The 21630-nt window shown below is 37.9% G+C and overlaps 1 protein-coding gene across 2 annotated transcripts in view; it reads left to right on the top strand.

Moving 5' to 3' along the window:
* TBCK (TBC1 domain containing kinase) overlaps positions 1-21630 on the top strand; it is a 261067-nt gene that overhangs the window by 197858 nt on the left and 41579 nt on the right. For both annotated transcript variants that reach the window (XM_033214930.1, XM_033214929.1), the window contains one exon: positions 11053-11212. In XM_033214930.1, coding sequence (XP_033070821.1) covers positions 11053-11212 — 160 coding nt within the window. The remainder of the gene's footprint in view (positions 1-11052; positions 11213-21630) is intronic.

Here is a 21630-nt window from a genome sequence, read left to right as displayed (position 1 = left end):
GAGTTTAGTTTAACTAGATATGAAATTCTTGGTTGAAGACTTTTTTCTTTCAGAACGTTCAATATAGGCCCCTAATCTCTTCTGGCTTGTAGGGTTTCAGCTGAGAGGTCTGCTGTTAGCCTGATGGGAATCCCTTTGCAGGTGACCTGCCCTTTCTCTCTAGATGCCTTTAACACTCTTTCTCTCATTTCAACCTTGGAAAATTTGACAGTTATGTGTCTTGGGTATGATCTTGTGTAGAATCTTGCAGGAGTTCTGTGTATTTCCTGAATTTGACTCTTGGCCTCTCTACAAGGTTAGGGAAGTTTTCATGGAAGAATCCTGAAATACATTTTCCAAGTTATTTGCTCTCTCCCCCTCTCTTTCAGGGATGCCAGTGATTTATATATTCAGTTTCTTTACATAATTTCATACATTTTGGAGGCTTTGTTCATTACTTTTTATTCTTTTTATTATTATTATTTTAGTCTGACGTCTTATTTCAAAGAACCAGCTTTCAAACTGTGAGATTATTTTATCACTTGGTTTATTCTGCTGTTAATGCTGGTGATTGCATTGTAAAATTCTTGTGTTTTTCATCTCTGTCCAATTTGTTAAGTTATTTTTTATACTAGCTATTTCATCCTTCAGCTACTGTATCACTTTATTGTGATTCTTAATTTTTTTGGATTGGGTTTTGCCATCCTCCTGAATTTCAATTATCTTTGTTCCTGTCCATATTCTGAATTCTATTTCTGGCATCCCAGCCAGTTCGGCATGATTAAGAATTCTTTTTGGAGAACAGGTGCAGTCATTTGGAGGACATATGACACTCTGGCCACTTTAGTTACTAGAGTTCTTGCATTGGTTCTTTCTCATCTCTGCATGTGGGTAACTGTGGTGTAGGTTAAGTACAGTCAATAGACTTCTTTTCTGGATATTTTCACTGGGATGAGTATTTGTATAGGGTCTTTATTGGAAGCTGACTTCTTGTCTCTGGCTTTAGAGTGGGGTATGTTAGTGAGGTATTTTTTTATGTTGAAGCTTTGGGGTTTATCCAGCAGCTGACACTTAGGCTTATTGGTCAGTTGGTAGACTTTTGTTTCAGTACTTTGGCTCCCTTATGTTTCCTTAGAGTTGCAGCCATGTTCCCTGTCAGTGCTCTGAAAGTGTGGGCTCCTTTCCCCCTTGAGTACCCACTATAGTTCATGACTTGGCACTCCTGGACTGCCCACTGCAGCTCTGGAATGATCTCAGAGTTTATATTCCTTCTGCAGCTTAGAGGCAGTAGAGGAAGAGATCTTAGTAGTGGTTGTGGCCAAGGGTCATTTTCTTGACTCCTGGGGGGTCCTCCCCAGAGAGATACAGGTCAGCAATTACTCAGCGAAGTCAGCCCAAAATGGAGGTTTGTTCTGTGGGCCCAAGCCAGGAGTTTCCTGACTGCTGATGAGCTTTGGGGAGTGTGTGGAACCTGTGGGAGATGGACTGGTCTCCTCTCCTTGGTTCAACTGCAGTTTGTTGGAGGTATGGATAAGGCACTTAAGGTCTTTGCTTCTTCATTAGTTCAAGGGTAGCAAGGGCAGTTCCACTGCAGAGACAATGGCAGAGAGGCTTTTATTTGCCCCTGTAGGCTCTGTACAGGGAGTTGCTGAGTTCGTACTGGCTCAGTAGTTCTGGTAGTGGGTGGCCTGATAAGACCTCAGGCCTGGAGGATCTGCCCAGTAAGGAGATATGAGAACAGGAACCCATGTAATAGTCTGGCCACTTTTCTGTAGGGCTGCTGCAGTATGCTTGGGGCCCACTCCAGGCCCTAGTCATCTCGAATTTTCCAGAACCTGGAGGTGTCACCAGTGAAGGCTGTGAAACAGCAACGATGGCAGCCTGTTCCTCCCTCTGGGAGCTTTGTCCCAGGGAGGTGTGGACCTGTTGCTGGTTTAAGGGCACCTGTACAAAGTAGCTGGAGACCCTGGTTGAGAGGTCCTGCCCAGTGAGGAGGAACAGGATCAGAACCTGCTTAAAAAAGCAGTCTGCAGTCTGGCCACATTTTGTTAGAGCATCTATGCTGTGCTGTGGGATTCCTTCTGCCCTGAGTCAGCTCAGACTATCCAAAGCCTGAAGGCTGGAATGGCTAAGGTGTCTGGACAGCAAAGATAGCAACCCACCCCTCTCCCTGGGAACTCCTTCTTAGGGAGGTGCAGTGCCACTGCTGGTAGCTGGCTGGATCCCATGCCAGTTGGTCTTATCTTGTGAGATGCCGTGGAAGTGGGGCCTGCAGGTTGTTACTACTCAGCTTTCTGGATTCGGCCTCTTTCCTACGGGTATATACAGGAGTCTAACCTTCTACTTTGCTGAAGCTGCAGCTACTTTTGCCAGAAAACCCAATAATAATCTAAGGCTTGAGGGTCTCCACCATGCCTGAGCAGTTGCTCTGCCAAGACTTCATGTAGATCTGTCTGTCAGACTGAAGACTGAAGGCCCTGGTGGAGTGGGTTCACAAGGAGATCTCCTGACCTGAGGGTTGCAAAGACCTGTGAGAGAAGTGTGTTTTCCTGTGGCCGCTCATTCACTCACCACTTCCCTTGGGTGGGGGAGTATCCCCTGGTTCCATGTTGTTCCCAGGTGAGTCATTGTCCTTACTTTTCTTCATTCTCTGTGGGTCAAGTTGTTTCCTTGACTAGTCCCACTGCAAATACCTGGATGCTTCAGCTGAAGGTGTGGTATTTACTTGCCCCCTTCTGATTTTCTCCATGAGAGCCATGCACACTAGCTGCTTCTTGAATAGATTGAAGTAAATTGACTTCTAATAATAGCAGTCTTTAAGTTCTTACACTGTACCAAGCTTGGTGCTAGTCTTATGATGTATATACTGTTGTTATCTGTTTTACTGATAAACTGAAGCTTAAAGAGGTTAAGCAACTTTCCCAAGGCCATATAACTAAGTAATTGGCAGAGCCAGTCTTGTGCTTCTGAATTTTACACTATTTGGCAGGTGCGTATCTGGTCTCTGCATAGGACAGTAGAGCATAAACAAGATTGAAATTAATAGAAATTAATGAGTCAGCGAGACATGCATTGATCCTCTAAACCATATATATTCATTCAGATGCTATACATATTTCTTCAAATCTTACACACAAAATAAGCTATTACCTTCAGTACCTGTGTGTATAAGAGGCCTAATCCCAGATCCCAACTGAACAAATCTACCTGTGGTTATCTTTATACAGATGTAGCCACAGAATCAAGGAAAATTGAAGTATTTCAAATTTTAGAAAGCAATATTGCAACACTTTGAGGGAGGAAACATGACAGAAAGATCCTTTCCTACTATATTGACATAATTTATAATATTTAATTCATCCAAAACCATTTTAATAAAAATTTCCCTAAAACTACTAATATGCTGATTTTTTTAAAGCCTATTGAAATTTTAATATTATTTTTAAAATAATTATCTTTGTACAGTAACTCTTAATTGTTACCAAGGTAAATCTTCACAATTAAAGTCTAGGATTTATGTGACTTTAACAATCTGTTTAAGAAGTGATTACATATTTAATACTAGGATATTTTTGAAATAATTTTATTTCTCCTTTGCCACAAAATGTGACCCTGTACAATATGGAAAAAAAAGAAACTTTCTCTAATACCATTTCCTTCCCCAGAGGAAGTAAATTATTTTTGAAATGTTGTTCAAATTACTTATAACGTCCTTGTATCATGTTTATCTTCTGTTTTGCTTTTATACATCATTTAAATGGGAAGTCTTTGTCTAACACAGTTCTCACCTCTTTATATAGGTGAAATTTTTTTTCCTAAATTGTGCTTCCAGGAGATTTAATGTCTAAGAATATATTTCATCTTGTCTTTTTTTTAACCTATGTAAAATGATTTCAGTGATTGCTTATGAAAGGTAGGGAGGCAATCTTATCCACAGGCAAAATAAGCTGTCTACCAATAAATTTAAGGGACGGCCCCACCACTACCACCAAGCTCCCTTCAGAACCTTCACTTGATGCCTGAAACGCTACTGTAAGGCTTCAGTCATTTAGCTTGTGTTATGAATAGTCTCAGTTAAAATACAGAAAGCCTGCGGGTGGCAAAATTTTAACCTATGTTGAGTTTTTGTGATTGTAGGAGAGAAGCAGCACATTAAGGTGCCAACAATCTTAGGGAACTACCTAAACCCCAATGTGGGCCAAGGGAATGGAGAATACAGAAAAAGAAAGCTGAAGGACATGAAGACAGACTTTACCCACTTAACAATAAAAACATAATCCCAAACTTCAGTATAAGAAGAAACCCTAATGTGGTCTAAACTCTTAATACTAAATTCAAAGGCTCAGAGAGGCAAAACAGCAGTTTTTGTTGAAATCACATTTTTTTGTTTGCTTTTAGAAGATAGAAACATGAAATGTTAATCTAGTTAAAAATCAAGCCAGATATATTTGTTCTTCAATGTATTTTGAGAATTTCAAAGCAAACAAAAATTGCATTTTATAAGGAGGCAATAGAAAATGTTTCTCATGTAGTGACATGAGTTTCAGATGTTAATAGTTTCCATGGTCATACACAGGCAAACTCTTGTTTTCTTTAATAGTTATAAATATTTAGGGTTTCAGTTTTCTTGGAGTTCATATTAAGAGAGGTCTTAGTCATGTAATTGTGGATCCAACTTATGTTATCTGTAAACAGCAATACTTTAAAGGAATGTTACTCATTTGCTTGAAATCAAGGCTGAGTTTTTGCTCAAGGCTGAGCTTTACTTGTAAAACTCTTACTTTTTGATTTTTTTGAAAAATGTTAGCATCTAAAACTATACCAAAGACAACCTCAGGCTTAGATTTGTGTTTTGAAAAACACATAAACTCAATTGTATTCATTATTTCATTATGGCACATTCATCCTTAGTGAACACTAGTATTACTCTTGTCTCTTTGTCCTTAAGAATTAAATTATAAAAACTTCTTCAAAGCAATTTAAAGATACTCATGATCAGAGCAGGCTAGATACTGATGAGAAGGTGTAGTAAGATTTTTTTCATCTCATTTGGACTCAGGTTCAATCTGTCTAAATTAAAATTTCCATCCAGTTGTACTCCCATATTTGAATGGGCTTTGTATAATGTGGGAGTATATGATAGCAACTGCTGAGGAATGTCATCATGTCTGGATTGTTAGTTATGAAAAGTATATTAGCTGTTAAAGAGTTCCTATTTGCTGTGTGAACCATCTATGACCCCAGTTCCTAGAGTGCCATACAGTCTCATTCAATCAGCCAGCCAGTCCTGTTTGAGGACCTGCTTTGCCAGTCAGTGGGAAAATAGAGTTTAATTACAGCACCCCTGCCCACCAGAAGCTCACAGTCTTATAACTAAAATAGATAAGTGAAATAGATAATTGCAGTATAATATGAAATGGTCTATGTCTGAAGCATACCCAAATTCCTGGAAATATAGGATGGGCACCTAAACCAGGTGATGTCTGACATGAGTCTTAAAAAACAAGTAGAAGTTAGTAACCCAGCAAAGGAGAGAAAGAAGGCATTGAAAAACCACATTGTTTGAGGCCCAGAGAAGGTGAGAAGGACACTTTTAGAAAGTTACAAGAACTATGGATGAGTATGTCTGGAATATATGAGAATTAGTAATGAGACTAGAGTAGGTAAAAGTAGCTTCATTGAAAATGTCTCATAGCATGCTAAGAAATTTGGGTTTCATTCCAAAGGCAGTGAGAAACTTAAAAAATTCTAAACAGGTTGGTGCCGTGCTCAGATTTTTATTTCAGAAAAATTACTTTAATGCATTGTAGAGGATGGATGAGGGTAGAGACAATCTTGCATGCAAAATTAGGATTGAATTATCCAGAAATTTGATGTGTATAATCATTCTTTCATATCCTGTCATAAAGAGTGAGGTCCCTAGCTTTTCCCTAAATAAACCAGTTTTAGTGGGCCTATGCTGAAGAAAATCCAGAGAAATTACTTTTGTTGCTGTTTCTTTCCCTTTTCTCAAAGTGTGTGCTGACAAAGGGAAATTCTATATCGTTGACACTTGGAAGCATTGTTAGATACTGGTGCCACTGGTTAGGGTGGCCAGAAGGCACCTTAGCATATTTGCTGCTGAAACTAGTTACTCCAGGTTTGGCAAAATTCTGAAATTCATTTACTCACCAAATATGTAAGTGATGTTCCAAGCATTCTATTAATCATTGCAAGAGATTCAAAGATGAGCCGGGCGCGGTGGCTCACGCCTGTAATCCCAGCACTTTAGGAGGCTGAGGCGGGCGGATCACGAGGTCAGGAGATCGAGATAATCCTGGCTAACACGGTGAAACCTCGTCTCTACTAAAAATACAAAACATTAGCCAGGCGTCGTGCAGGGCGCCTGTAGTCCCAGCTACTCAGGAGCCTGAGGCAAGATAATGGTGTGAACCCAGGAGGCGGAGCTTGCAGTGAGCTGAGATCGTGCCACTACACTCCAACCTGGGTGACAGAGTGAGACACTGTCTCAGGAAAAGAAAAAAAAGATTCAAAGATGAAATAAATATAATACACATCGTTTCTATCCGTTGTTTAGATAGAAGTCATTTTCATTAGAATATTTTATATAAAATCAAATTGCTGTTATGAGAGATGTACAGATACTGTGGGAAGGGAAAATTTCATGGATGAAACATTTGAAGGATGGATGTTTGTGCAAAAATAAGGAGAAAAAGGTATTTAGAAAGAGAAAAATACAGGAGATAGAAAACATATTGGTAACATGCATGATTTAGTTTGGTTACAATTAAAGTAGTTAGGTTCTGTTCATGAGGACTGAACTGAGAAATACAGGCTTTGTCCAATAGGCTGTCATGGAAAGTTTCTCAGAAAGGATATGATAATCAGAACGCTTTGCTTTTAAGTTTTTTCTCTGTCAATATTGTAATCAAGTGTATTTCCAAGAGAAAAGACAAAAGTTGGAGAAAACAGTTACTACAGTAGTTTAAGCTCAAGACAAATCAATATCTGAAATAGGCAAGGGGTAATGGGAATAAAAATGTGAGTACAGGATTTATTAGAGCAGCAGAATATTGGATGTTGCTACTAATAAGATGTTGGAAATGAGATTTTTGACTGTTTGATTTGGGGGATGGTGATGCCATTCAAAGTATCAATAGATTTAGCAAAGAAAATAATGATATCTAAACATCATTTTTGTATCAGTGAATGCTATTTAGTTATATTATCTATGAGAGAACTATGGGTTTAATTTCATATTTCTTTTTGGCTGTTGATATACTAAAGGTAAAACCTTCAGTTTGGGCTGAAAAGTCTATAACACTAATTATAATTAGTTAACCCAGCAGACAAACAGCCAAAAAGCAAAGGTAGGTAGATGTTCTTGAGTGGTTTGGTGAAATATTGGTGTGGGTTGTCTTTAGAGATACGACGTCACTAAGTGTGGCTTCCAACAAAAATGCTGTGCTCTTTTAGTATTTAAAAAAACATGAGCTGGTTTCTGTGTTGAATTTTAAGCAATATTTTAAAGGAATTTTCAAATCTTTTTGTAAATTGAAGAGTCTTTTTGAATATTCTTGGTTAAATACCATGTAATTTACTTATACACTGTACCTATATACTTAGACCTGATTTTTTTCTGTTTGATTGAAGTACAGCACATCTACTTACAGCATTGTTATGTAGACTGAATTATGAATACAGGAAAGTTTTCGTATCTTAGAAACCTAGAAGATAATATACATCATCCCTACCTGTTAATTATATTCTGATAATCCAACTTATTTATCAGAAGCTTACAGTAATTTTTTTAATCTGTCTATGCATTGGGCTATCAAATTCTGTTTAATGCAAAATTTTGATTTTGTTCTAAGTATACATTCAAATGCTTTTGGTAATATCTGCCAAATGGAATGTTGATCTGAATGGTTTATTTGCAGGGAGGGGTACAATTTATTCCAAGACGGGGTAAGATATATAATGTAAGGTCACCATATGCCAAAGAAAATTCATATGTTTACTGGAATGTATCCTGTAGTGCATTCAGAGTAGTAAACAACCATATTCAAACACGTGGTGAAGTGACTGTTACAATAACTGGATGCTTTTATGCTTTCATAACTATTATTATTCCAGTCTAGAGATTTCATTGTAATTACTGCTGACTTCTGTAATGACGTTTTTTATCTTCTAACTCTTTCAAGTATGTCATCAAAAATTCTCATTTCCTATGAACCCTGAAAGTTAAAAATTAGTACTTATGGATACCATTGCCACTTTTGCCAAAACCTAACCAAAAATTGTAATGTCATTGTTGGGATTACAATATCATGATATATATGTGATTGAGGCTAATCGCCCCATAAATACTTTGGCTATTTCCTTAATAGTAATATTTCCTCTGAACTGGGTTCTTTGAAGCTGTAGCTTTTTAAATTCTTCGTTTATAAAATAGCATAGTGTCTTGACTATTGAATATTATACTCATTATAGAACCTCTTTAAGTGTGGTTATTTTTTACCCCATATCTGTGTTTATGTAATGAGAAATGCCTTTTTAAAATGTAAAACATTAGTGTAGAGGGTTAAGATTTTTATCTATATTAGACAGAAAGCAATAAAGTGACAGTCATACTTCTAAAATATGTAGTGTTGCATGTTCATCTCTAACCCTACCTTTGTGTGAAGGTCCTGTGTATACTTGTTTTCCACTCTAATATAGTGAAATAAAACCAAAGTTCTTAGAGCATGGAAAAATGTGCTTGTCTCAACATATTCTCCATCATTTCTCTTTACATGCCAGATTTTACTCATGACTGATGACAGTCAACTATGGTTATTCAGTCACCGTATGTCAAAAATTTTCTTCTATTTCCCTCTTTATTTATTCTTCCTAATACAAAATATACAGAAATCTGTTCCTGGCTCAGTTTCCAAATACCTCATATTTTATTCTGATTATGAAGGACTCAACAAGTGAAAAAAGTATCCATCTGCCTAGATTTACAATATAATCTGACCACCTCTCAAATGTCTAGAAGTTGCCTAAAGCAGTTCTATTTCATCTAATGCTGTATGTGTCACATGAGAAATTGTATTGTAGGCAATGTAAGTAATTTCCAAGGAAAAAAGAAAAGATTTCTAAATAACCAAAGTTGTCTTCATTATCCGACTTATTTAAACAACAGGCTATTCATTGTAAATACACTTATTTATAACTAGGCCAATCTCATCTCCTCTGTTGTTTGCCAATAATGCATTCGCCTCTGCTGTTTGCCAGTAATGATAGAAAATTTAGAGGTTTAACCACCATGTCTAAAGACATTCATGCTTACTCAGTCATTTTTGTGCTAGAAGTTTCATGACAAGAGTGTTCTTGGATGAGTGTTCTTAGATATTATCCAGGACTTTTTGGTTGAAGTAGATTAAGAATAAGGAAACGTGGTTTAAAACTCTGTTTCTTTTATGCCTTATTTTCTAAACTGTAGCCTAAAAAAGGTTTGGAATCATTTTGTATTTTGAAAAACTTTCTCTTTCACAAAAGACTCTGTTGCCGTCATATTTTGTGAAGCATTTTAACATTTAATCTAGATTTTAACAAATAAATCACAAGGATAATATGATAATAACTTTATGATATACTTCTAGTAACTGAAAGGAGTTTAGATTAAAATCTTTAAAGGCACATAATAAATAGGTGATATTGAACCTACAAAATCACCTTAATACTTACCTATGATTATAGATATAGTTACTAGATATGGTTATTTAGATATAGATGGGTACTTTTTTAACCAAACACAGTAGTCACTAAATTTATCTATTAAACAGTTCTTCTTTTAGAGTCAGGGTCTTCTAATTTTCTAAGTGGCCGAACAAATTTTATGGAAGAGGCCCTTAAAGATGACTTTACATGTAACACTTAACACAGTCTGAGCATTGTCTTTTATGTCTTTTATTTCCGATTTTCAAAGGAGAGAATCTCATTGGCTCGGCCTGCATCATATATCCACCATCACCCTCCCCTCCACCATCTGGTCAGTCATGGTTATAGCAGGGTCATCTGATACCACTATGACAGCTAGACTCACCCTTTCCTCAGGGTCAGTGGCTGGTGCTCTTCCAAACAAGAAAACAGTAGGTGGGCAGGCAACCCAAACATGTCTGCTACAGCATTTGACCAGGGTAGATTTGTATTGCTTTTGCTACTTTAAACACACTAAAAAAGAGAAGATGTTCATGGTTGGTAAAGGTTGTTTGACAGATACGGAAACACTCTGGCAACTGATTCAGGCCTGGACAGATGTAGATATAGGTGCTGAGAATACATGAGTTGTTAGGTTCTTAGTTTGTGTTATAAAAAATTTTCATTTTAAAGTAGATCTTTACTGAAAATAAAAGTACTTTCAGTTTTTTTTTAAAAAGTACCATCAGAGTAATTATATTCTGAGAGAAAAGTCATGACTCTTCAGGAAAACTACAGTAGGGCATATTGAATAATTAGAAATGTTTGAAAAACTAATGCTGATGAAGTTCAGAGGTAATCTATGCATGATCATAAATTCTCTGCCCATTCTAGAAAATTTCAACTAAACAATGTCCACTGGAATGTTAATGTTGATTCTCTCTCCTTTCATTTTTCAGAACTTATTTATGGTTCTTTCTCTCACTATTAATGTCATATCCTTTTCTTTAAAAGAAATGATGAAGCAGCAGCTGACTAGAAAATTTAAATTGTAAGATATGTAGTCCATCTCCACTATCTCCACTCATTACAGAACCTCTTTAAATATGGTTATTGTTTACCCCATATCTGCGTTTATGTAATGAGAAATGCTTTTGATGTAAAATCCTTTTACATATTTGGCTAGTCATCTTCCTTTCTCTTTTCTACTTCATTTTCAAATTTAATTTTTTTTTTCTCTTGGAGGTGCCTTACTTCATTTAGATAAAATACTCATATGAGCTGGAAGATGTTTAGTACTCTCTTCTGGGAGTCACTTAGCTCTGTGAGTTTCCCTCAGACACTCATGATTGCACACAAATAAATGTTTTCCTTAAACTTTCCTCTCAGCTTTATTCGTGGTCACATTTCAGGAAGCATCAACATTCCATTCAGTGCTGCCTTCACTGCAGAAGGGGAGCTTACCCAGGGCCCTTACACTGCTATGCTGCAGAACTTCAAAGGGAAGGTCATTGTCATCGTGGGGCATGTGGCAAAGCACACAGCTGAGGTAATTATATTCAGAAATGTCATATGTACATATGATGAGTGATTTGCCTGCCTTCTATGTGAAGGTTATCTAAAAGTATATTTCTTCAGAAGTTGGTCACAAATAATATGAGTTTTGAAGATTTGTCTGTGTTATTATAGAAGAGTTTGTCTGCCTGTAATTGAAGCATTTTTCCCTCAGTGTTCAGCATCAGGATCAACAGTAACCTTAAAAAATCAAAATGATAACCTAAGGCTGTTTTTTTCTGACTGCTTTCTGAAATTGCAAAGAAGTAGCTTGAATTCCATCCATTGGAGAAAAACAATAGTGTTCAAGTGTAGGCTCTGAGAGCTGGTCATGATGAGATTCGTTAGATTTAGAAATTGTGTTTACTAGAGAGGCAAAGCTTTTTGATGACAGAGAATTCAGGAAGAATGTCAACTGTCAGACATGAGAAATACATGAAACAATAAAATGGCTTCCTTCTTCCATGGCTGTGTTCTAAACAAATTGAAAAATAAAGAGTAGCATATGAAGGCCAAAAATATCTTTATTTTTTAATAAAAGACAAATTGAAGACTGTAGCTTAGTATGAGAGCCAAATGGGCTTACTTAAAAACAAGCAGGCAGAGAAGGTATCTAGATATAGGCAGTGTTGAACAAGTTCAGGATCTTTCTCTAAAGGGGAAGAATCTGCTCCTAGAAAAATAGCAGAGGTAACTTGCTCCCTGCAGACAGCTTTTTTCTAAAAAGAAGATAAATAGGACTGAACCTTCCTAAATTTACTAGTCAAATAAATCCTTCAACCTCCTAGGGCAGAGAGAATAGAGGGGCAAAGAGCAAGGCCAGGAATATGCTTAGGAAAATTCTGTCATCAGGGAAATCAGGAGTGGAGACAAAATATTTGCCTTGATTGTACATATTCCTTTGAACACTGCTGAAATGTGGTCACTGAAAATTTCAGATTAGAACTTTAAAACTTTATTTTTTTTTACTCTTAGAAATCAGAGAAATAACCTAAAATCTCTTTTATTATAAAAACTAATAACCACACTTTGTTGAACACTTGGAAATTATAAAGAGACCAAAAAAGGAAATAAAAAGTATACATGATTTTACCACCTGGGAGGCAAAAGACACTTCTTGAATTTTTTTATTGGAAAATTATAATTCCTCCATTCAACTCGATTCTAAAATTAGCTAAAGATAACCCTCCTGTCCCCACCTGCACACACCCAGTACTGACACAAACTCAGAAAAAAAGGAAACATGAAAATGCTTTGCTCTTTTATTCCTAGAGCAAGTGTGTATGAAGTCCATGAAAACAACAAATAAGGGTTACATTTAGAGAACTATGCCATATGATTTCATAGTAAGGATCTAGGATATTGATTTTTCCAAATTTAATGCCTTCACTATAATTTTTAAGTCGTTTAAGTTTTTGCTTTTCATAGAGCAAAATTGAGAGGAATAGAAATTTCCCACTACCCCACACATGCACAACCTTTCCCGTTATCAACCTCACCCATCAGAGTGGTATATTTGTTACAATTGATGAACCTTCATTGACACATCATTGTCATCCAAAGTCCACAGTTTACATCAGGTCTCACTCTTGGTGTTGTATATTATTTTTAATTCGTAATAAATTGTTATTAACTTTTATTTTAGGTTCAAGGGTACATGTGCAGGTATGTTATATAGGTAAATTCATGTCACAGGTGTTTGTTGTACAGCTTATTTTATCACCAAGGTACTAAGCCTAGTACCCAATAGTTATTTTTTCTGCTTCTCTTCCTCCTGCCACCCTCCACTCTCAAATAGGGCCCAGTGTCTGTTTTACCATCTTTGTTAGAAATTTAAAACTTTAAAAGTCAGATTATAACTTTAAGACTTTTTATCATAAACCATTTTAAGCATCCAACAATCCATGTCTCAGAAGTACAGGACTGAGGGCAGCATTAACTTTTTTTTTTTTTTTTTTTTTTTTTTTCTGAGATGGAGTCTCGCCCTGTCACCCAGGCTGGAGTACAGTGGCACAATCTCAGCTCACTGCAAGCTCTGCCTCCTGGGTTCAGGCCATTCTCCTGCCTCAGCCTCCTGAGTAGCTGGGACTACAGGCACCTGCCACCACGCCTGGCTAATGTTTTGTATTAGTAGAGACGGGATTTCACCGTGTTAGCCAGGATGGTCTCAATCTCCTGACCTCATGATCTGCCCGCCTCAGCTTCCCAAAGTGCTGGGATTACAGGCGTGAGCCTCCACGCCCGGCCAGCATTAACTTTTGACACTAAATGTTCACTAAATGAAAGTCATTCTTAATGATGAAACTTAACTAACCATACTAAAGTTAGTTCCATACTAAAGAAGTATGCAAGTGGATATTACTTCTGAGTTATAAATAACTCACCTATCTTTTATATAGGTTATATATAAAAGTTATATATAATAGTTATATATAACTATTTCTACCATCCAACAGAGAACAATCTAAATACACCTATTTCAGAAAAAGTCAGAGTAGTAACTCATATGGTTTGGCTATTTGTCCCCTCCAAATCGCATGTTGAAATATTATCTCCAATGTTGGAGGCTGGCCTGGGGTGTTTGGATCATGGGGGCAGATCCCTCACGAATGGCTTGATGTCCTCTCCATGGTAATAAGTGAGTTCTCACTGTTAGTTCACATGAGAGCTGGTTGTTTAAAAGGCTGGCTCTTCCTCCTTTCTCTTGTTCCTGCTCATGCCATGTGACATGCTGACTCCCTGTTACCTTCCACCATGATTGTAAGGTTTGTGAGACTTCATCAGAGATAGATGTCAGCACCATGCTTTCTGTAAAACCTGTAAAACTGAGAGCCAATTAACCATCTTTTTTTAATATATTACCCAGTCTCAGGTATTTCTTTATAGCAACACAAGAATAAACAGATAATTGGTACCAGGAGTGGGGTGTTGCTGTTAAATACCTGAAAATGTGGAAACAGCTTTGGAACCGGGTAATGGGCAGAGATTGAAAGAGTTTGGAAGGCTCAGAAGAAGACAGGAAAATGAGAAAAAGTTTGAAACTTCTTAGAGACTGATTAAATGGTTATAACCAAAATGCTGATAGAGATATGGACAATGAAGTCCAGGCTGATTAAGTCTTAAGTGGAAATCAGGGAGTTATCGGGAACTGGAGTAAAGATTACCCATGTTAAACCCTGGCAAAGAACTTGACAGCAATGTGTTCATGTCATAGGGATCTGAGAAGTTTGAACTTAATTATGATGACAAGATACCTGGCAGGAAAAAAAAATAAATGTCTAAGCAGCAAAGCATTCAAGAAGCGGTATGGCTGCTTCTAACACCCTAAATTATATATGGAAGCAAATAAAAGACTTAAAGTTATATTTAAAAGGACAGCAGAGCATAAAAATTTGGAAAACTTGTATCCCAGCCCTATGGTAGAAAAAATCCAAGCAGGCTACTGAGCAATCATTTGCTAGAGAGATTAGCATGACTAAAAGGGAGCCAAGACAATGGGTAAAAGGCCTTGAAGGCATTTCAGAGTTCTTGGGGACAGCCCTTCTCATCACAGGCCCAGAGGCCTAGGGAAGAAGAATGGTTTCGGGGGTCAGGCCCAGGACCCCACTTCCCTGCACAGCCTCAGGACAGTGCTCCCTGCATCCTGACCACTCAGGCTCCAGCCACAGCTCAACTGGGCCAAGGTAAAGCTCAGGCTGCCACCCTGGAGGGAGCAAGCCATAATCCTTGGCAGCTTTCATGTGATGTTCAGCCTGCAGATGCACAGAATGCAAATGTGAAGGAAGCTTGGCAACTCCCAACTGGATTCCAGAGCATATATGGGGAAGTCTGGATACCCAGGAAGAAGCCTACTACAGGAGCAGAGCCCCCAGAGAGAAACTATACTAGGGCAGTGCCAATGGGAAATGTAGAGTGGGAGCCCCTACAGAGTCCCCACCAGGGAACCGTCTAGTGGAGCTTTGGGAAGTAGGATGCCACCCTCCAGACCTGAGACTAGTAGAGCCATTGGCAGCTTGCAACCACAGTGTGGAAAAACCATAGGTACTCAACTCCAACCTGTGAGAGCAGCCACAGGGGTTGCATCTTGGAAAGCCACAGGGACAAACCTGTCCAAGGCCTTCATAGCCTACATCTCACACCATTGTGCCCAGGATGTAGGACATGATATCAAAGGAGATTGTTTTGGAGCTTTAAGATTTAATGACTGTCCTGCTAAGTTTCAGACTTGTATGGGCATATCGCCTCTCTTTTGGCCAATTCCTCCCTTTTCAAATGATAATGTATACCCAATATCTGTAGCACCATTGTATATTGGGAGTAAATAACTTGTTTTTGATCTCACAGGCTCATAGGATCAATGGATTCATCTCTAGATGATACTTGAGACTTGACAATTGGGACTTGAGACTTGAGTTAATGCTGAAGCAAGTTAAGACTTTGGTGGACTATAGCAAAGACATGGTTGTATTCTGATGTGTGAGGAGGACATGAATTTAGGGGGATCAGAGGCAGAATGATGTTGTTTGGATGTTTGTCCCCTCCAAATCTCATTTCAAATGTAATCCCTAATGTTCAATGTGGGGCCTGGTAGTAGGTGTTTGGATCATGAGGGAAGATCCCTCATGAATGGTTTGGTGCCCTCCCAATGGTAATAAGTGAGTTCTTGTTCTGCTAATTCATGTGAGAGTTGTTATGAGAGTTGATGGTTTAAAGGAGCCTGACTCCTCCTCCTCTCTCTCTTGTTCCCACTCTTGCCATGTGACATGCTAGCTCCCTATTGCCTTCTGTCAGGACTGTAAGCTTCCTGAGGCTTCAACAGAAGATGTTGGCACCACACTTCCTGTAAAGCCTACGGAACCATGAGCCAATTAAACCTCTTTTTCTTATTTCTTCTAAAAAAAAAAAAAAAACAAGATACATGTACAGAACATGCAGGTTTCTTACATAGGTATATGTGTGCCATGGTGGTTTGCTGGACCTACTGATCTGTCCTCTAAGATCCCTTCCCTTACCCACCACCACCCAGCAGGCCATGGGGTGTGTTGTTCCCCTCTCTGTGTCCATGTGTTCTCAGTGTTCGACTCACATTTGTGAGTCAGAACACGCAGTCTTTGGTTTTCTACTCCTCTATTAGTTTGCTGAGGATGATGGCTTCCAGCTTCATCCATGTCCCCGCAAAGGACATGATGTCATTCTTTTTTATGGCTTCATAGTATTCCATGTTTTTCTTTATCCAGTTTTATTCCAGATTTTCTTTATCCAGTCTATCATTGATGGGCATTTGGGTTGGTTCCATGTCTTTGCTATTGTAAATAGTACTGCAATAAGTATACGTGAGTATGTGTCTTTATAATAGAATGATTTATATTCCTTGGGTATACACCCAGTAGTGGGATTGCTGGGTCCAGTGGTTTTTCTGCTTCTAGATCCTTGAGGAATCACCATAATGTCTTCTACAATGGTTGAACTAATTTACAGTCCCACCAACAATGTAAAAGTATTCCTATTTCTCCACACCTTCACCAGCATCTATAGTTTCCTGACTTTTTAGTGGTCACCATTTTGACTGGCATGAAATGGTATCTCATTGTGGTTTTGATTTGCATTTCTTTGATGATCAGTGATGTTGAGCTTTTTTTCATGTTTGTTGGCTGTGTAAATGTCTTCTTTTGAGGAGGATCTGTTCATATCCTTTGCCTATTTTTTGATGGGATTGTTTGTTTTTTTCTTGTAAATATGTTTAAGTTCCTTGTAAATTCTGGATATTAGACCTTTGTCAGATGGGTAGATTGCAAGAATTTTCTCCCATTCTGTAGTTGTCTGTTCACTCTGATGATAGTTTATTTTGCTGTGCAGGAGCTTTTCAGTTTAATTAGATCCCATTTGTCAATTTTGGCTTTTGTTACAATTGCTTTTGGCATTTTTGTCATGAAATCTTTGCCCATGCCTATGGTGAATGGTATTGCCTAGGTATTCTTCTAGGGTTTTTATGGTTTGGGGTTTTACCTTTAACTGTTTAATCCATCTTGAGTTAATTTTTGTATAAGATGTAAAGTAGGGCTCCAGTCCAGTTCCAGTTTTCTACATATGGCTAGCCAGTTTTCCTAGTACCATTTACTGAATAGGAGATCCTTTCCCCACTGCCCGTTTTTGTCAGGTTTCTTGAAGATCAGATGGTTGTAGACATGTGGTGTTATTTCTGAAATCTCTGTTCTGCTCCATTGGTCTATATGTTGGTCCTGCTCTGTTGGTCTATATGTACAAGCACCATGCTTTTTTTGGTCACTGTAGCCATGTAGTATAGTTTGAAGTCATGTAGCATGATGCCTCCAACTTTGTTCTTGTTTGCTAGGATTCTCTTGTCTATATGGGATCTTCTTTGATTTCACTTGAAATTTAAAATAGTTTTTTCTAATTCTATGAAGAATGGCACTGGTAGTTTGATGGAAATGCATTGAATCTATGACTTACTTTGGGCAGTATGGCCATTTTCATGATATTGATTCTTCCTATCCATGAGGATGGAATGTTTTTCCATTTGTTTGTGTCCCCTCTTATTTCCTTAAGCAGTGGTTTGTAGTTCTCCTTAAAAGATCTCCACATCCCTTGTTAGCTGTATTCCTAGGTATTTTATTCTCTTTGTAGTGATTTTCAATGGGAGTTCATTCATGATTTAGCTTTCTGCCTGTATATTGTTGGTGTAAAGGAATGCTTGTGATTTTTGCACATTGATTTCGTATCCTGAGACTTTCCTGAAGTTGCTTATCAGTTCAAGAAGTTTTGGGGCTGAGATGATGTGGTTTTATAAATATATAAATCATGTTATCTGCAAATAGAGACAACTTGACTTCCTCTCCTCCTATTTGAATACCCTTTATTTCTTTCTCTTTCTTGATTGCCCTGGCCAGAATTTCCAATACTGTGTTGAATAGGAGTGGTGAGAGAGGGCATCTTTGTCTTGTACCAGTTTTCAAAGGGAATGCTTCCAGCTTTTGCCCATTCAATATGAAATTGGCTGTGGGTTTGTCATAAATAGCTCTTGTTATTTTGAGATATATTCCATCAATACCGAGTTTTTTGAGAGTTTTTAATGTGAATGGATGTTGAATTTTATCAAAGGCCTTTTCTGCATCTATTGATATAATCATGTGATTTTTGTCTTTGGTTCTGTTTATGTGATTGATTACATTTATTGATTTGTATTTGTTGAACCAGCCTTGCATCCCAGGGATGAAGCTGACTTGATCTTGGTGAATAAGTTTTTTGATGTGCCGCTAGATTCAGTTTGCCAGTGTTTTACTTAGAATTTTCTCATCGATGTTTATCAGGGATACTGACATGAGGTTTTCTTTGTTTGTTGTGTCTCTTCCTGGTTTTGGTATCAGGATGATGCTGGCTTCATAAAATGAGTTAGGGAGGAGTCCCTCCTTTTCAATTGTCTGGAATAGTTTCAGAGGGAATGGTACTAGCTCCTCTTTGTATTCTGGTAGAATTCAGCTGTGAATCTGTCTGGTCCTGGGCTTTTTTGGGTTGGTAGGCTATTACTGCCTTAATTTCAGAGCTTGTATATTGGTATATTCAGGGATTCAACTTTTTCCTGGTTTAGTCTTGGTAGGGTGTATGCATCCCGGAATTTATCCATTTCTTCTAGATTTTCTAGTTTATTTGCATAGAGATGTTTATAGTATTCTCTGATGGTAGTTTGTATTTCCATGGCGTCAGTGGTTATATCCTCTTTATCATTTTTATTATGTCTATTTGATTCTTGTCTTTCTTCATTAGTCTAGTTAGCAGTCTATTTTGTTAATTTTTTCAAAAAAAAAAAAACAGCTCCTGGATTGATTTTTTTTTTTGGAGAGTTTTTCATGTCTCTATCTCCTTCAATTCTTTTAGTTATTTCTTGTCTTCTGTTAGTTTTTGGTAAGTTTGCTCTTTTTCTTCTTTTGCTCTTTTAATTGTGATGTTAGAGTGTCAATTTGAGATCTTTTTAGATTTCTGATGTGGACATTTAGGGCTATAAATTTCCCTTTTAACAGTTCTTTAGCTGTGTCTCAGAGATTCTGGTGCATTGTCTCTTTGTTCTCATTAGTTTCAAAGAACTTGATTTCTGCCTTAATTTTGTCATTTATCCAGGAGTCATTAAGAAGCAGGTTGTTCAATTTCCATAAAGCTATATGGTTTTGAGTGAGTTTCTTAATCCTGAGTTCTAATTTGATTGAACTGTGTTGTGAGAAACTGTTACCATTTCAGTTCTCTTGCATTTGCTGAAGAGTGTTTTACTTCCAATTATGTGGTCGAATTTTAGAATGAGTGCCATGTGGCACTGAGAAGAATATATTCTGTTGGAGTAGAGAGTTCTGTAGATGTTTACTAGGTTTACTTGATCCAGAGCTGAGTTCAAGTCCTGAATATCCTTAATTTTATGTCTCATTGATCTAATACTGACAGTGGGGTGTTGAAGTCTCCCACTATTACTGTATGGGAGTCTAAGTGTCTTCGTAGGTCTCTAAGAACTTACTTTATGAATCTGGGTGCTCCTATATTGGGTGAATACATATTCACAATATAGCTGTTTTTGCTGAATTATTCCCTTTACCATTGTGTAATGCCCTTCTTTGTCTTTTATGATCTTTGTTGTTTTGAAGTCTGTTTTGTCAGCAACTAAGATTGCAACCTCTGTTTTTTTTGTTTTTTTTTTTTTTTTCTTTCTATTTGCTTGGTAAATTTTCCTCCATCCCTTTATTTTGAGCCTGTGTGTGTCTTTGCATGTAAGATGAGTCTCCTGAATACAGCACACCAATGGGTCTTGACTCCTTATCCAGTTTGTCAGTCTGTGTCTTTTAATTGGTGCATTTAGCCCATTAACATTTAAGGGTAATATTGTTATGTGTGAATTTGATCCTGTCATCATGATGCTATTTGGTTAGTTTGCACGATAGTTGATGCAGTTTCTTCATAATGTCATTGGTCTTTATTTTTTGGTGTGTTTTTGCAGTGGCTGGCACTGGTTTTGTTTTATTTTGTTTTTTCCATTTTTAGTGCTTCTTTGCGGAGCTCTTGCAGGACTGGCCTGGTGGTAACGAAATCCCTCAACATTTGCTTGTCTGTAAAGGATTTTATTTCTCCTTCGCTTATGAAGCTTACTTTGGCTGGATATGAGATTCTGGGTTGAAAATTCATTACTATAAGAGTGTTGAATATTAGCTCCCAATCTCTTTTGGCTTGTAGGGTTTCTCCTGAGAAGTCTGCTGTTAGTATGATGGGCTTCCCTTTGTAGGTTACCTGGCCTTTTTCCCTGCCTGCTCTTAACAGTTTTTCCTTCGTTTCAACCTTGGAGAATCTAATGATTATGTGTCTTGGGGTTGATCTTCTCGTGAAGTATCTTAACGGTGTTCTCTGTGTTTCCTGATTCGCATGTTGGTCTGTTTTGCTAGGTTGGGGAATTTCTCCTGGATAATATCCTGTAGTGTGTTTTTCAGCTTGTTTCCATTTTCCCTGTCTCCTTCTGGTACTCTAATCGATCATAAGGTTGGTCTTTTTATTAAGTCCCATATTTCTTGGAGGTTTTGTTCATTCCTTTTTATTCTTTTTTCTCTATACTTGTCTGCATGTCTTATTTCAGTAAGGTGGTCTTCACACTCTGATATCCTTTCTTCTATGTGGCCGATTTGGCTGTTGATACTTGTGTATTCTTCATGAAGTTCTCATGCTATGTTTTCCAGCTCCTTCAGGTCATTTATATTCCTCTCTAAACTGGTTATTCTAGTTAGCAATTCCTCTAACCTTTGTTCAAGATTCTTAGCTTCTTTGCATCGGGTTAGAACGTGTTCCTTTACCTCATCGTAGTTTTTTGTTACCCATCTTCTGGAGCCTTCTTCTGTCAATTTGTACATTTGATCCTCTGTCCATTTCTGCACCTTGGAGAGACATTGCGATCATTTGAGGAGAAGAGGCACTCTGGCTTTTGGGTTTTCAGCATTTTTTCATTGATTTTTTCCCATCTTCATGAATTTCTCTAGTTTTGGTCTTTGAGGCTGCTGACCCTTGCATGGGGTTTTCACGGGGGCCTTTTTGTTGTTTTTGGTGCTGTTGTTGTGACTTTCTACTTGTTTTTCTTTCAATAGTCAGGTCCCTCTTCTGTAGGGCTGCTGCAGTTTCCTGGGGGTTCACTTCAGGCCCTGTTCACCTTATTTGCTCCTGTGCCTGGAGATGTCACTCAAGGAGGCTGGAGACCAGCAAAGATGGGTTCCTGCTCCATCTTCTGGGACCTCTGACCTTGAGGGGCACCAACCTGATGCCAGTAGGATCACTCCTGTATAAGGTGTCTGACAACCCCTGTTGGATCGTCTCACCCAGTTGGATGGCACAGGAAGCAGGCCCTGTTTAATGAAGTACTTTATCCCTTGTTCTAGA

The sequence above is a fragment of the Trachypithecus francoisi genome, unplaced genomic scaffold (assembly GCF_009764315.1).
Source record: "Trachypithecus francoisi isolate TF-2019V2 unplaced genomic scaffold, Tfra_2.0 Lachesis_group1, whole genome shotgun sequence".
NCBI lineage: Eukaryota > Metazoa > Chordata > Mammalia > Primates > Cercopithecidae > Trachypithecus > Trachypithecus francoisi.
The sequence above is the reverse complement of the archived record's forward strand: the minus strand, read 5'-3'. Positions and strand labels throughout refer to the sequence as shown.